This window comes from Periplaneta americana, chromosome 9 (assembly GCF_040183065.1).
Source record: "Periplaneta americana isolate PAMFEO1 chromosome 9, P.americana_PAMFEO1_priV1, whole genome shotgun sequence".
NCBI classification, from domain to species: domain Eukaryota; kingdom Metazoa; phylum Arthropoda; class Insecta; order Blattodea; family Blattidae; genus Periplaneta; species Periplaneta americana.
Genome location: NC_091125.1, coordinates 50,940,475 through 50,955,665, shown reverse-complemented (window position 1 = coordinate 50,955,665; position 15,191 = coordinate 50,940,475). Strand labels below are relative to the sequence as shown.

At 37.2% G+C, this 15,191-nt stretch overlaps 1 protein-coding gene across 1 annotated transcript in view; it reads left to right on the top strand.

Annotated features, from left to right (window-relative positions):
- The window catches only part of LOC138705919 (juvenile hormone esterase-like), a 61,014-nt gene that overhangs the window by 41,991 nt on the left and 3,832 nt on the right, over positions 1-15,191 (top strand). The window contains exons 5-7 of the mRNA XM_069834687.1: positions 2,663-3,025; positions 6,865-7,015; positions 13,027-13,159. Of these exons, the coding sequence (XP_069690788.1) occupies positions 2,663-3,025; positions 6,865-7,015; positions 13,027-13,159 (647 nt within the window). The remainder of the gene's footprint in view (positions 1-2,662; positions 3,026-6,864; positions 7,016-13,026; positions 13,160-15,191) is intronic.

Here is a 15,191-nt window from a genome sequence, read left to right as displayed (position 1 = left end):
TATAGCTAATAACTGGGAATAAACATGTAAAGTCTGATTAGTAACTTATCAGCGATGTGTGTATGCAATGGAGAGAGAAAGGAACTGGCGAACCTACTCTATTATCTTATGGCTTATTTACTCGTGAGTAATGCCTTATTTGTATCACTATGAGGTTCAAACCTGTCCTCGTACAGTTTACTGAACAGCACTTGGGATATAATTAAATTAATTGCTTTTAGAATTATTAGGTTTTCCCTTTTCTTCAATGCTAACTTTTAGTGTTATCCTGAAAATAGGTCCCTATTGTTGACGTAGTGATATAATTAATTGAAGCCACCATGGAATATGTAGCTAATCGGCGATGTATGCATTGGAGGCAGAAAGGAACTGGCCACCCTACACCATTATCTCCTGGCCTAGTTGCCTCATGAGTGGTGCCTTATGAGATTCAAACCTCTCTTGGAACAGTTGACGAAATGACAACATGGAATATAGGGTTGCCAGATTGTTCGTTTTTCAACATGCTTAATTTTCTTTACTTTAAAATACGTCTTCCGTAATTTCAGGGTTATCTACTTTTTTTTCTCTGCAGTATGATTACATTCAATATGAAGTCTATTAGGCCTATATGCATTCACGTTTATAATTCGTGTGTCTTCGCACTATTTAAAGAACTTGTTATAAAAAAAACCAGACCTAGTGACTTATAAGAATTGAAATGACCTCACACCTTAAACAATAAACAATCAATTTCATTGCTACATGCTACTAAATACCAGGGAAGGTTCACATATAGGCCTATCTTCCTTACTTTTTAGTGAAAATCTTCCTTTTTTTTTCTTAAAATAAATCTGGCAAGCCTAATAGGACAACAATGGTTTACGTAAAAGAAAAAAGAAAAGAAAACTCATATTTCTGTAAATATATCAAAGGGACAACAACAAATTATATTAGTTTTCTGTTAGCCTATGCATTAATGCCTTTTCCCAAAATGTGTAATTTTTGGGGCGGGTTGAAAAGATGGGTAAATTCGGTACATTAAATAAACAAAAAAATTAAAGTTTGGTACAATTTTCTATGAGAACTGGTACACTTTATTTTTGGTCAGTGGCAAATCTGCAGCGACCTCTGATAGCAATTATCAGTTTCCCTTATGCTTCTCAAGCTGTGAAAGCTAGCTAAGATCAAAACATGAGATGATAACACAGGACAAACACTGTACATATTCACTCAGTTCCTATGAAAGAGAGAAGTTTCCGTTCTGGGTCTTTCGAATAGTAGGTCTACGAGGGTGAGTTTTCTTTTGTGATGAACCTGTGATGTGTTTCTCGAATTGCTATACAATATCGAGTGTGAATTCATGTTTCCTATGTACTCACTAACTCTGTTCAACAAGTGTATAGAAGGTCTGCAGAGAATTTTTCAGTTATCAACGTCCAGGATATTATTATTACAGTAGAACCTCTATTATCCGTGGTAATGTAGGGGATGGACTGGACGGTTAATCGAAAAAATCCGATAATCCGTACCATAAAATATTTTCGTAAATTAAGTGAATAAGGGCTGAAGTTTCGTAATTTCCTCCGTGGTCTTATGTTTAACACGCTAGGTAGTGCATCAGAAGTTCACTATTTAAGTTTGGTTGTCAACGACGTGCTTTTAAAGGGCAAGAAAACTTCTTGTAATCGCTGTCAGCGGAAAGATGGGAATAGTAGGCCTAGAGGTCTCATGTTGTAGATTTACATACTCTATACACTTTATCCTAGATTTTTATTTAATCGCGCACAGTTGTAACATCAGTCTCGTATTCTGTTGCGAGATGTGCCACAGTTTCTCTTTCCCCAAATCACTCAATTATTTGCATTTTTCGATACTTAACACAAAAAATTTCCTTCTGACATTCATGGAATAAATTTTATATAGAAGTTTACAGTACGGCAACTCAAACAGTAGACCAAACTGGATAATAAGTGTTAAGACTTGTAATAACACACTCTAGAAAAAATACGTACTGATATAACGTACAGTAGTACTTCATATGTTTGTCGCAAAAAAAAAAAAAAATAGTGAGAGAAAGATAGTCGGATAAACCGTCAATCGGTTAATAGGGTGTCGGATAATCGGGGTTCTACTGTATTATTATTATTATTATTATTATTATTATTATTATTTATGTGTGGACTGAAGCCGTCTTGTTTCATTATCAGGATTTGTGGCTTGTCCACTTCTTTCACTGGACTCCTCTATAATTTAAGATACCTATATTTTTAGGTTATTGACATTATAAACGAACGTCCTGAGTATTTATTAGTTTACAAAATATGCTTATTTTAATGCATATGTGAACATTGTGTTCACCATTAAGCTATTATTGCTGACAATTTTTGGCACGAACAAATCTCACCACCGGAATACTGCATACCCGCCAGCAGCAACGGTTGCACTAGCGTGCTTGTCTTATCTGCGGGTGCACTGTGATGATGACCGCTGATCAAAAACTATTTAAACTGACATTAGGTGAAAGTTTGCACTGTTGGACGACCAAAGAAGACATTATTTGAACACTATGAACTTCAGTATGCAATGATTGAAAATCAATTTAATAATATTTTGCACACCTTAATGAGTTACACAAAGCCCTATTCTCTCGTTGCTAACTGGTAATTTTCCCTCGTTTCAGTTCTGGTCGGTGGATCCGCTGGACGTGTTCGGACCGGTAGTGGAGCAGGGTTCGAACGCTTTCCTGACTGGGGATCCATTCTACTTGCTGAAGACGGGACAGTTCCACCGAGTGCCCTGGATGACGGGCGTGGTCACTGACGAGGGCATCGTCCGCGGGTTACCCATCCTTAAAAACGCGACGCTTTTGGAAGACCTCAATCAACATCTACACGTGCTCGGACCGCGTCTTTTCGAAATCAACAAGAGCACCATGGGCGGAGACGAAGTCTTGGCCTACGTGTGGGAACGCATCCTCAGCTTCTTTCTAGGCGACACGCATGCTGCCACCATCACCCCTGAGAACGAGCATCGCTTCATCGATGTACGTATCACATAGATAAATGTATCTCCTTCAGACTCATTGGGGGCATGGTGACAAAGCTTCATGCTTCCGCGATCTCGGCACTAGAATGAGATGGTGTGGTCAGCGCCATGCTTCGACACCTCTTATCCCCGGGAAAGATCCGGTACTGAATTTCACACGAGGCTGATTGGACCTAGAGGCCGTTCTAAAATTTTTAGCAACGGACAAGGTCCCGTCGTCATCCGAGATTGAACCCAGGATATTCCAGTCGCTCTACTGAGCTTGTTTTACATTTACAGCCCTGGCCAGGTCTTCTACAATACTGACCTGTCTCTCTGTGCCTGTTACATAACCTGGACACCACGGAAGGAGAAACCTCAAGCTCTCTAGCTACTTGTCTCTGTGATTGACCTTGTCGTAAAAGTAGAGCATGATACACTTCAAACTCATTTAAATGCCTCATTTTGTCAGGCAATAATCAGCATTCGTCACTATAGCAAAGTCAGAAAGCTTACCAATTAGAAGTTGTCAGTGTCTTCCGTAATCAAAGATTTCTCCACATTTGTTATTTCAGGTAATTACCCTGTATTTAGGCCAAGGGTCTTTAAAATTTCTATCCATAGATTAAATTAATGTTCGAATTTACATATTGTCCCATTTTCAGCATCACAGCTTCAAAAACACTAACTTATTCAATTTATTACAAGTGTTCCTTTAATTATCTTAAGCAGTGTACATAATTTCTCGCAAGGATTGTCTAATTATAACTTATTTCTGGATTTATAATTCTCAATTTATAATTCATTCATTCATAGTGTTCTGCCCAAGGGCAGGTCTTTCACTGCAAACCCAGCATTCTTTCATATTTTCTGCCTTCCTCTTTGTTTCTTCATATGATCCATATATCTTAATGTCGTTTATCATCTGATATCTTCTTCTGCCCCGAACTCTTCTCCCGTTCACCATTCCTTCCAGTGCATCCTTCAGAATGCAGTTTCTTCTCAACCAGTGACCCGTCCAATTCCTTTTCCTCTTTTCTGACCAGTTTCAGCATCATTCTTTCTTCATCCACTCTTTCCAACACAGCTTCGTTTATTATTTTGTCTGTCCATTTCACACGCTCCATCCTTCTCCATATCCACGTTTCAAATGCTTCTAGTCGCTTCTCTTCACTTCGTCGTAATGTCCATGTTTCTGCCCCATACAATGCTACACTCCACACAAAGCACTTCACTAATCTCTTCCTTAGTTCTTTCTCCAGAGGTCCGCAGTACATGGTCCTTATTCTAAGTTTCCTTTGCCATTGCTATCCTCCTTTTGACTTCATAGCAGCAGCTCATGTTACTGATTATAGTACACCCAAGAATTTGAAGCTGCCCAATTGCTCTACTGCCTCATTTAGAATTCGCAAGTTTACCTTCTTTACTTTTCTTCCTATGACCATGCTCTTCGTCTTGTTCGCATTTATCTTCATCCCATGCTGCTCACAGCTGTCATTTAGCTCCAGTAGCAATTCCCTTAGTATCATCTCCTCTTCTGCTAACAACGCCATGTCATCACCAAATCTTATAGGCTACACTTTATTCTTCTCCCTCGTACTGTCACTCCTCTCATGTTCTGAAAACAGTTCTTCACTAAATCCTCCAAGTAGATGTTGAACAGGATAGGTGATAAAGAGCATCCTTGTCGTACTCCTCTCCCTATTTAATCTACATCAAACATTTCTTCTCCGCAATTTATAATATTATATAATAATTTAGTTCTCTTATCCATTGCTTACCTACTATAACATTTTCTGAGAGTAGCTGACTACGGACTGGAAGGTCCGGGGTTCGATCCCAGGTGGTGACAGGATTTTTTCTCGTTGCCAAACTTTCAGAACGGCCCCGAGGTTTACTCGGCTTCCTATAAAATTGAGTACCGGGTGTTTCCCGGGGGTAAAAGGCGGTCAGAGCGTGATGCCGACCACACCATCTCATTCTAGTGCCGAGGTCATGGAAAGCATGGGGCTCTACCTCCATGCCCCCCAAGTGCCTTCATGGCATGTTACGGGGATACCTTTACCTTTAACTTCAAAGCCATTGTATTATTATTTTGTAATAAATATTACTTAGTATGATTGCACTACTTTACTGAATTTGTACTTGTAAACTCATTATCAATCTTTGAAAGTTCTTTAAATTCTAGTCTGTAATTAGTAACTTGAAATATTGTATAAGCTTATTTTGTTTCTAGCTGATGGCCTTAACTTCACCAGAATAAATAAATGAATAATTAAATATATTCTGAGCAAGTATTTGGGAAAAACTGCAAAGGTAATAACATTCACAACACGATATGAAGCCTTAGAACATAAAATGAAAAATTGTTGTCACCTTTGTAACATTCATTTTTTTTAATGCCACCATTTCTTGGCCTTCTTATCTCTTATCTAAGAACTGATTAACATTTCATTGCATATGCTACTATTCTATCGATATGAATTATTCTCCTAGACGTTGTATTCATATTTATTTATATTCTGCCATTAACAGAGTATTCAATTCCGCCCTTATGTTTTGAATAGGTTAACGGACCTATTTCCTTCCATAACTTCATCTCTGCACCCTCTATTCGTTCATATCCCTGTGAAGGCCCATGATTGCTTCCACATACCAAAATAGGAGTTCTCACATCACTCCATAGATAACCTGCTATATTATGTTCCCAATTATCTCCAACCGTAATTATTTTTTTCCTCGAAAACTCTATCATCTTACAGTATGAAATATAGGGTTTAAAATTATCAACCAACTTGACTCAGAAAATTTTTTTCAGGGTGTAATGCGAACAATTTTTCAAAGTTTTTAACGGATTTTTTAACTTCACGAGGAAATAATAATAATAATAATAATAATAATAATAATAATAATAATAATAATAATATTGTTTATTACCAGAAAAATACAATACAAATAAATTTTAAATTAACAAAATTCTAGCACTTCACTGAAAGAGTGTTCTCGTGCTTAGAAGTTGTATCGATTATATAATAAATTTATATAAATAAATTACAATAAAATAACATCTAAAAATTCATAATTATTCACAACAAATTGCTTACATACATTATTTAATTTCAAACTGTTGAAAGTAAATGATATAGGTATTTCTCTATTAATTTCTTATAAATTCTAGGGTCGATATTAGTAGGATACCTACTATGGTTGAAAGCAGTGCTCGTTAAACACTTGAGTTCAAACAAACGTATAGTATCGATGCCTTTGGTTTTGTGTTTGTGAGTATATGATCAGAAATGTGTGATTTTTATGTATAAAATTTAATATAACATAAATTTATAATAATAATTTGATGTAGGTATTTTCAAGACTGCAAATTCTAAAAAAAATTTTTCGGTAAAGTAATCAATAGGTCTTTTAGACTTATTTTAATTATTCTTCTCTGTAATAAACCTAATGAATTAAGGTTAGTTTTATAAGTACTAATCCTAATATTCCATATTGATTTATAGACTGAAATGAGGCAAGGTAAACGTACGTAGTACAACCATTGGCAATTAATTTCGTAACTGAACAAATTAAAATATAATTCTACGTTATTTGTTACAAAGGTAATTGATTTGTTTATCCCATTTTAGATGTTTATCAATAATTATTTCTAAATATTTAACCTCTGAAGATTAATTTATAATTGGATAAAGAGCAACATATTTTAGTCTCTGATTTATCAGTGCATAACATAACTACTCAAAGATAATATGATAATTTGACGATCAGTTATCACGGCTCATAAGTGGGAAAGTAAATATGTATTGAGATCATTACAAGTATAATGATGAGTTTTATATTTTGTTACAGGCTTTCACAGACCGATCATTTGTGCACGGCTTTCACAGAAGCGCGCTCCTTCATCGGGACGCGGGCCACAAGAATGTCTTCCTGTACCATTTCGACTACCGCGGCTTGTACAGCTTCTCGTCTGTGTTTGCCAACACATCCACAGATTACGGTGAGATTTTTACGCTAGAAACATTTCCATTGCAACCTATCACAACCTAAGACACACAGGCTAAATAATGCTGGTTTTCTTGCCACTTTCATTAAGGATCTATTGTTAATACTAAATCACATACCCATTCGAGAGAGTGCATTAAAATTATCATTCATCCTTGAATTGTCTTGCGTCGAAGTTGTAGATCATTCTGCTACTAATTCTTATGTAATAGGCTAAAATATGAAATTAAAAATCAATTGTTACAGCAGAATTTGAGGAAATTAGAATTTTTTGGTATATTAATGTAAGGAGGTTATGTAACCTCAGCTATTTTTATAATACAAATTTTTGTATTTAATTTGCACACTCCCCGGATGAATTTGCTCATAATCACCGAATATTAAAGAATATTCAAATTATCACCATTCAGCATAGGAATAATATCATAAACATGCAAAGGAACAAAAATGAAACAAACGCAATTTGCCACAATCCAAAGCCAAATCGCGAGAACATTCTGCAGTGAAACACGAAAAATTCAATATTAATTGAGGCGTTCTCTGCAACAACAACTTAACTAAAAGCATGAATTTGAGCTATAGAGCATCAAACATTTTAGATCTGGAACAACAGCATTGCGCAGAACGTTATTCAAAATGTTTCTAGAGAGCGCTGTGTTAGCTAAAGAGGAATAATAAGTTGTCAGGAGGGAGATGTGTTATTAACGATTCAATATTTCCTGGAAATAAGGGACATGCTACTGACAGTGTGAGCAGTGTAGGATGAAGATAAATGCAAACAAGATGAAGGAAGCAATGTAAGGAAGGTAAACTTACGAATTCTAGATGGGACTGTGGAACAAGTTGACATCTTCAAATACTTAAGTGTAAAATAGTAACATAAGCTGCTGTCAGGAAGTCAAAAAGAGGATAGCAATGGCGAAAGAAGCTTTTAATAGCAAAAGAAACATCTTTTGCGGACCTAATTGTAAGGAAGAGACTAGTGAAGTGCTTTGTGTGAAGTGTGGCTTTGTATGGGGGCATAAACATGGACATTACGACGATGTGAAGAGAAGCGACTAGAAGCATTTGAAATGTGGCTATGGAGAAAAATGGGGGTGTTGTTGTTGTTTATTGACATTTCTGGCTTTGAGCCAGAGGCCGATTTAGGGTCTTATACGCGCAGAACGCCCTCTCCAGCCATTGTACATAAATAACCATATAAATATATTTACACATATGAAACTATTTCTGGCATAAGTGCAAGTAGGTGTGTGACTGCAGTGACTGATTCCTTTTATTTTGTGTAGGCCTAATTTGTTGATTTGCTATATTTGTAGGGGAGTAGTTAGTATTTATATATATATATATATATATATATATATATATATATATATATATACATATGGTACATATCAGGAATGGTGAACGAGAGAAGAGTTCGGGGTTAAAAATATCACCTGATAGACAACGTTAATGTATTATTATGGGGAGATTAAGAGGAAAGAAAGAATTTGGGAAGAATGAAAAATACTGGGTTTGCAGTTAAAGACCTGCTCTTGGGCAGAACACTAGGTATGTATGCATGCATATTTACGTACGTACATACATATTTTTTGTCGAGATTTTAAAGTTTCCTCTTCCGGTGGCAGAAGCGTCTGAATGGTTATGGAGACTTTCATGGGGTAGAGTTATTTTATTGAATTGCCTCTCTGTTGCTACCGTGTGTCCTCTCAGGCAGTATTCAAATTTCCAACACGTGTTTGCGGTTTTGTTTGTGTGTTTTAGTTTCGTGCTTGGGGCTGGTGGTAGTTGTAGAGGAGTTTCTCCAGTGTTGTTCTGTTGTTTGTGTTCGGTGGATTTGCGAAGATGCGTTGCGTGTATACGCGATTTACTGCCGAATGTGTGTATTTCCTGTTTATGTTGTTTAGATGTGTGAAGAGTGGCTTTGTTTTTGTCGTGGTGTAAACTGTGTTGTTTCTGATGCGACTGTGCAGGTGGAAGATTTGGCGGAGAATTCTTCTTTCGTGGGCTTCGAATTTTGATTGTGTCGTTGGAGGGGCTTGTGTGAGGAAAATGGAGGGATGTATGCATAGGGATCGAACCAATGCTTTGTATGGGTGGAGGAGTGTTTCGGTTATACAGCCAGGTCGATTGATGCCACTTAGGTAGCTTATTGCTCTGGTGGCTGCGTTATATTTCCTCCAGGTTTCTTTAGCTACTTCGGTCCAGGAGAGTTTGGAGGTGAAGGATATTCCTAGAAATGTGAGATTTCGCTGGAGTGGAAGCTGAGTGTTGGCTATTGTGATTGGGTTGTTCTGGAGGACACGAGTGCGGAGTTTTGAGCGGAAGACGCATATCTGTCTTTTGTCTGTGTTGACTGTGATCCGCCACGTATTGGTCCAATTTAGATACTGCCTGAGTGTTGCGTTTAGAAATTTCCTAGCGGAGGGGAGTCGGGGGTGTGTTGCCCAATATGCGACGTCGTCTGCATATTGTGCCAGTCCTACTAACGGATTATTAGGGAGGGGAATATCTGCCACATAAATGTTATACAGAGTGGGAGATATGACACTGCCTTGTGGGACTCCAGCTTCTATTCGGAAGGTCCGAGAAAGTTCGTTCCTTCCGAGTCTCACCTGTCCTGTTCACTTGGATATGAAGCTGGAGAGTCAACGTGTGATTTCGTGTGGCAGATTTTAAGGATGTGAGTGTCTACGTGTATTAGCCTCTTCAATGGGAGTGAGCACTCTTATCAGCTGATCGTGTAGCTGCGCTCCCGGTCGGAATCCGGCTTGAGTGGTCGGGATTAGATTGAGGTTGCGCATATAGACGTGCAGTCGTGACACAAGAACTTTCTCCATTAATTTGGCTAAGGTTGTTGTCAAACTGATCGGTCGGTAGTTTTGTTGGTCAAATGCGTCTTTGCCTGGTTTAGGAAATAGAATAATGTGGGAGTGTTTCCAGCGCTTTGGTATCTGCCCGAGTCTGAGTCATCCTGTGTAAAGTTCTGCAAGATAATTTAGTGCTTTGGGAGAAAGTTGGCGTAGTATGTTGTAGGTGATTTGGTCTGGTCCGGGGGCAGCAGAGTTTTTTATGTTTCTTAGTTCCCATGATATGTCCAGCGGAGTGATGTTGTCAATGAGTGGTCGTCGGTCGATCGCGGAAGTGGCGCTGGAAGCGGCTCGTAGAGATCAGGGGGTGTAAAATGGATAGACAGAATAAGAAATGAAACTGTGTTGGGAAGAGTAGGTGAAGAAAGAATGATGCTGAAACTGATCAGAAAGAGAAAAGAAATTGGCTTTGTCACTGGCCAAGAAGAAACTGCCTACTGAAGGATGCACTGGAAGGAAAGATAAATGGAAGAAACGTTCGGGGCACAAGAAGATATCACATTACAGACAGCATTAATATACATGGATCATATGCAGAGGCTAAGAGAAAAGCGTAAAATAGCAAAGATTGGATAATGCCGGGTTTGCAGTGAAATACCTATCCTTGAGCAGAACACTATGAATGAATATGCTGGAAACGGAAAAATTACATTATATTATAAGTCGTTGTTCCAGGGAACACCTCAATTATATGGGATTCGCACAAAGTCATTACTATATACTAATTTTAGTTACGATACTAATACATTACAGAGGTGAACAGGTACTAGTAGGAAGGACCATGGAATATCCCTAAGTAATTCTGTCCAAATAGACTTTTTGTGCACTCGTGATGGAATGAATTGCGTGCCGATTGTGCTGACCAGTAAAACCAGCTGCACCGTGCATTACACTATGCAGTCCTCTCCAACCATTAAATTCATATACCTTATTTCACAGATCTACATGATTTGTCATGTCTTCGTCACCAAAGCAAGAAACTAGAGAGATCCGGTGTCTCTACCCTTTGCAGCATAGTGGTTGTTCTTTCTTTCGAAATTTTATGGCACAGATATTCCACCAAGGAACCACTTCTTGAGTGTACTTAGAGGAGCCATCAGTGTTTTGAAATTGTGTGCAGAGTTAAAATGTTGAAAAAAAAAAATTATCGAAGCTTTGTTATGATCCATGAAATGAAGAACATAAAAATTAATATGTGCTGCAAAGGGTTAAGCAGATGGACGAGTCGCCTTAAATCCATCACCACCACTACGATCTTTCAACAAACAACGAGGAATATTCACTACGGAGAACGTTCGATTCGGTGTCACGCAAACACAAATAGTGTCCTATTTTTCGATACAGTAATGATAATGAAAAGAGGATTGTAGGACGTTTTGGTGAAATGATAATGGTAAAGGGGAGAACTCTGAAGAGACCCTAGCAAACTTGACTTTGTTCACCACAAATAAAACTCTATCATCACTGAAATTAAAATTTGCGTCTGCGGTTGTCGTTAAGTCAACACCTACGAACTGAACTATCTGATTTCTTACTAATTGCATTACAAATAAACTTAGGTTATGCAAGATGTTTTCATTACACAACAAACTTGTGTCTCTAAAATTTCAATACTTTTCTTTTATATTGACTTTTTTTTACTTAGCCCCTCCACACCTTAACTTCATGAGCTGCCAGTAATGCTGTAGAACTTGGTTAATTCGAAGTTATAGGGAGCATTAAAAATCGAATTATCTACGATTTCGAATTAGAAAGTTTCAATAATCGTTTTCTTGCTTTATACGCCAGAGGCATTTTAATTAAAATATGCCGTTTTTTCAAGAGAGACTGTTCAAACCAACAAACTAACTTTATGAAGCCAGCATTGGAATCGCACCCAGAACCTCTTCTATAAAAAAACAAGGAAATACAGTAAGAACAAAATCATTTATTGAAGATTTTTACAACATTGATAAAATACAGGACATTCACACATTTTCTTTAAAAAGCTGGATACTTTTGTTTCTTTTTAGAATTTAATTTTCGATGTATGTAAAATATTCTTCCTGTTGTCCTTCAACATAGCATCCTGTATTCGTGGAAGCACGCATAACAATGGAAACCTGCGTTCCTTCTGAATTATGTGTAATGCCCAGCACTCTGGCTTGCGCTATATTGTGGGTTGATTTTCGTAATTTAGAACTGAATTTCGTTGGCTTTCATGTCATCTTTCATCGCTGCATTGCATAGGAATGTCAGGGGACCGTGGGAAAAGTTCGAATTATTCACGAATTCGAATTAAAAACGTTCGAATTGGACAAGTTCGACTGTATAAAGAAATCGCAACCAGAACAGATAGCAATCTAGGGAAAAGTAGGCCTATCCGGGACACCAACTGTGTTCTCAAGATGAATGACAGAAAAATAACTTTGTTGCGTTGTTTCATTCAACTAAACAAATTATAGTTTTTGCCGTACACAGACGAAATTATGTACGGGTGTCAAAACTACATGCAAAAAGGTAGGCCTACTTTTTCATTAAAAACATTACGTAACAATTCTTCTTCTTCTTCTTCTTCTTCATCTTCATGGTAGGCCATCGGCCCGTTCCGCTCTCAGAATTCGTCTTCCCATCGTCTTCTAGGACGTCCCACATCTGTGTGACCTTGTGGCTGGTATAATAATGCTTGTTTAGTTAGGTTAGAAGAATCCATTCTTAAAATAAGTTCATGCCATTTTTGTTTGTAACTTTGTATTTTTTCATTTAAATTGAAAATTTTGAGTCCTTGTCTTATTGTTTAACTAGGAATATGGTCTTTTAGAGTATATCCTGTAACGTATCTGAGGAACTTAATCTCTGACGTTTCTAATAATCTTCTGTGTGATCTATTCATGGCCCAATTTTCTGATCCATATGTCACGATGGGAACTGCCATTACTTTATAAAACTTTAGTTTTGTTTCTTTTGTTGTTTTTGTTTGTAATGTTCTTTTAATCGTCCCACACATGCTTTGAAATTTGTAATTGTTTTCTTTTATATCATTTTCCCAATACTTCTTACAATGAGAAACAAAACATAACGAGAATCCGCGATTGTCATTCATTCTCCATGATAGGCCTATATTATATAATAATTATTTCCTTGTTCTCTGCAGGAGTGAGTCACTGTGATGATCTCATCTACCTGTTCCACTTGCCCCTCTTGTTCGGCGAGTGGCCTCCGGAGCATCCAGACCTCAAGATGTCGGAGAAGATGATTCAGCTCTGGACTGACTTTGCTAAGTTCGGGTAAGGAATTGAAATCACCAACACGACAAAGTGTCGAACGGACAATGTGATACATCAAACTTGGGTCTGTATCTTCAAATGAACAGTTACAGCGGTTTTGTAAAGCTCGGAACACGTCAACCAAAAGTATAAGTTTTCGGATAATGGTATCGGAAGGTACACAGCACCACAAGAATAATAGAATCACACATAAATATGACAACCATAAAGTAAATAATGTGGTATACATTACATAGATGCAGGATCATTACATATAGCCTAGGCCTACTTAAATAGTGCGCAAAAATAACATGATCACCACTTTACATTATATCATCACAATGAAGCCTAAGATTACATTGTACAGGGACATCATTTTATTTTTACTAACATTTTTAATATTAACTTGCCTATACCTCTGGATCAACGCCGTTTGCTACCCTGTTCCACGACTGGAGTTCGATGATACTGGCGTAATATACAAACAAAGCACTTTACTAGGTATAGGAGGGAAGAAAAGTAGTTCATTCATTTACGTAAACTAGGAAATATCGCAATTTTGAGTTTGATCATTTTCATTAGGTTTTTGTTTAATCAAAATACAGTACAGTATTAACAATGAGTCTTTTACTTACGAACTTGAGCTGTCCATGTGGACGTATTCATTATGCATTGTATATTATACTGTCTACAGCACATTAGCGTACAATATAGAGAATGAAGTTAAATTGAAAAATAATCATAATATGGATATTTAAACACATTTTTTTAAATGGTGGCCGTTCATTTCGATACAGGCTTCAGTTCTAATGTGCATAATATCGCACTATAGACTATTGTACCTAATCCCAATTACCAGTTTTGTTCTTCGTACTAGTAACTCATGTTGAAATAATTCTGTACCTACTCTATAAAAGAGTACCCTACGTACTGTAAATTCAAACTTCACTTCTGCCCGAACCGAAAAGATAAAATTACTCAGACATACTATCTACTGTCCGTCCAAGTGGTTACGTCGTAGGGTCGTAGAAAGGGAGGAAATCACGTGACAGTTAATTACTTAACGAGGCCCTTTTATTTAAGTTATTTTAAACAGTTGTATAATATTACGTAGACATCCAATTCCTAACAGAAATTAATTTTCTGAGAAAGGAGCTAAGACAGCCTAGCCACTAGCTGGCGAATAAAAGCTCGTAGGGGAAACCGGAATACGACGTAGGCAAACAGACGACAGTACCTGTGCGAAAATGATTCAATATTGAAAGCTCTTTCGTCACTGGAAAACGCGAACATATTTTTGGAACGTACTGTTTACTATGCCCGTAAGGCTACTATGACTGTATATGCGGTCTTGGATCTGTGTGGAGGACGGTTGAACTTCATTAGTAGAAGGGGTGGGAGTGAAGTACATTTAAAAACTCAGGTACAATAAAAATTGAAGTAAAAGTAAAATGATGTCCCTGTATAAACAACGATACGGCATATTATCCACCACACACAACATCGCTGCATCACGCACAACACATAAAACAGAGTCCTCCATATATGATGCTCCACTCTGGTACCGCAAGCCCAGTGGAATTTTCTATTAGATGCCTCGCACTGTTATCGCAGAATAGACCGATGTTTACATCGGTAAACACATTTACATATTATATGAGTGTAAATGAAACTAGTCATTGGTTCACAGGCTTTTAAAAATTCAAAATAAATGTTTAATTTTTTTCACACTTGCATATACAGAGTGAACTGTAAGCAATATCATTAATTTCAAGGGGTCATTCTTCGAGATATTTCAAACAAAAAACTTTAATACAAGTTTACTCGTTTTTGCTTCATTTTCGAGATGAAAATTGTTTTATGTGAAACATTTCACAGCGTGTTTTTGGAAAGCCATTGATTCAATTCCAAATATGTTTAGTCAATTTAAGAGAGTAGTGTATTTGATAATAAATGATTGAAATAATTTCAGTTTTGTCTTTCAAATGTGCAGAAATTTGATTCGAACAAATTTAATTTTTCGTTCTGCTAAGGAATTGTACAATGTTACATT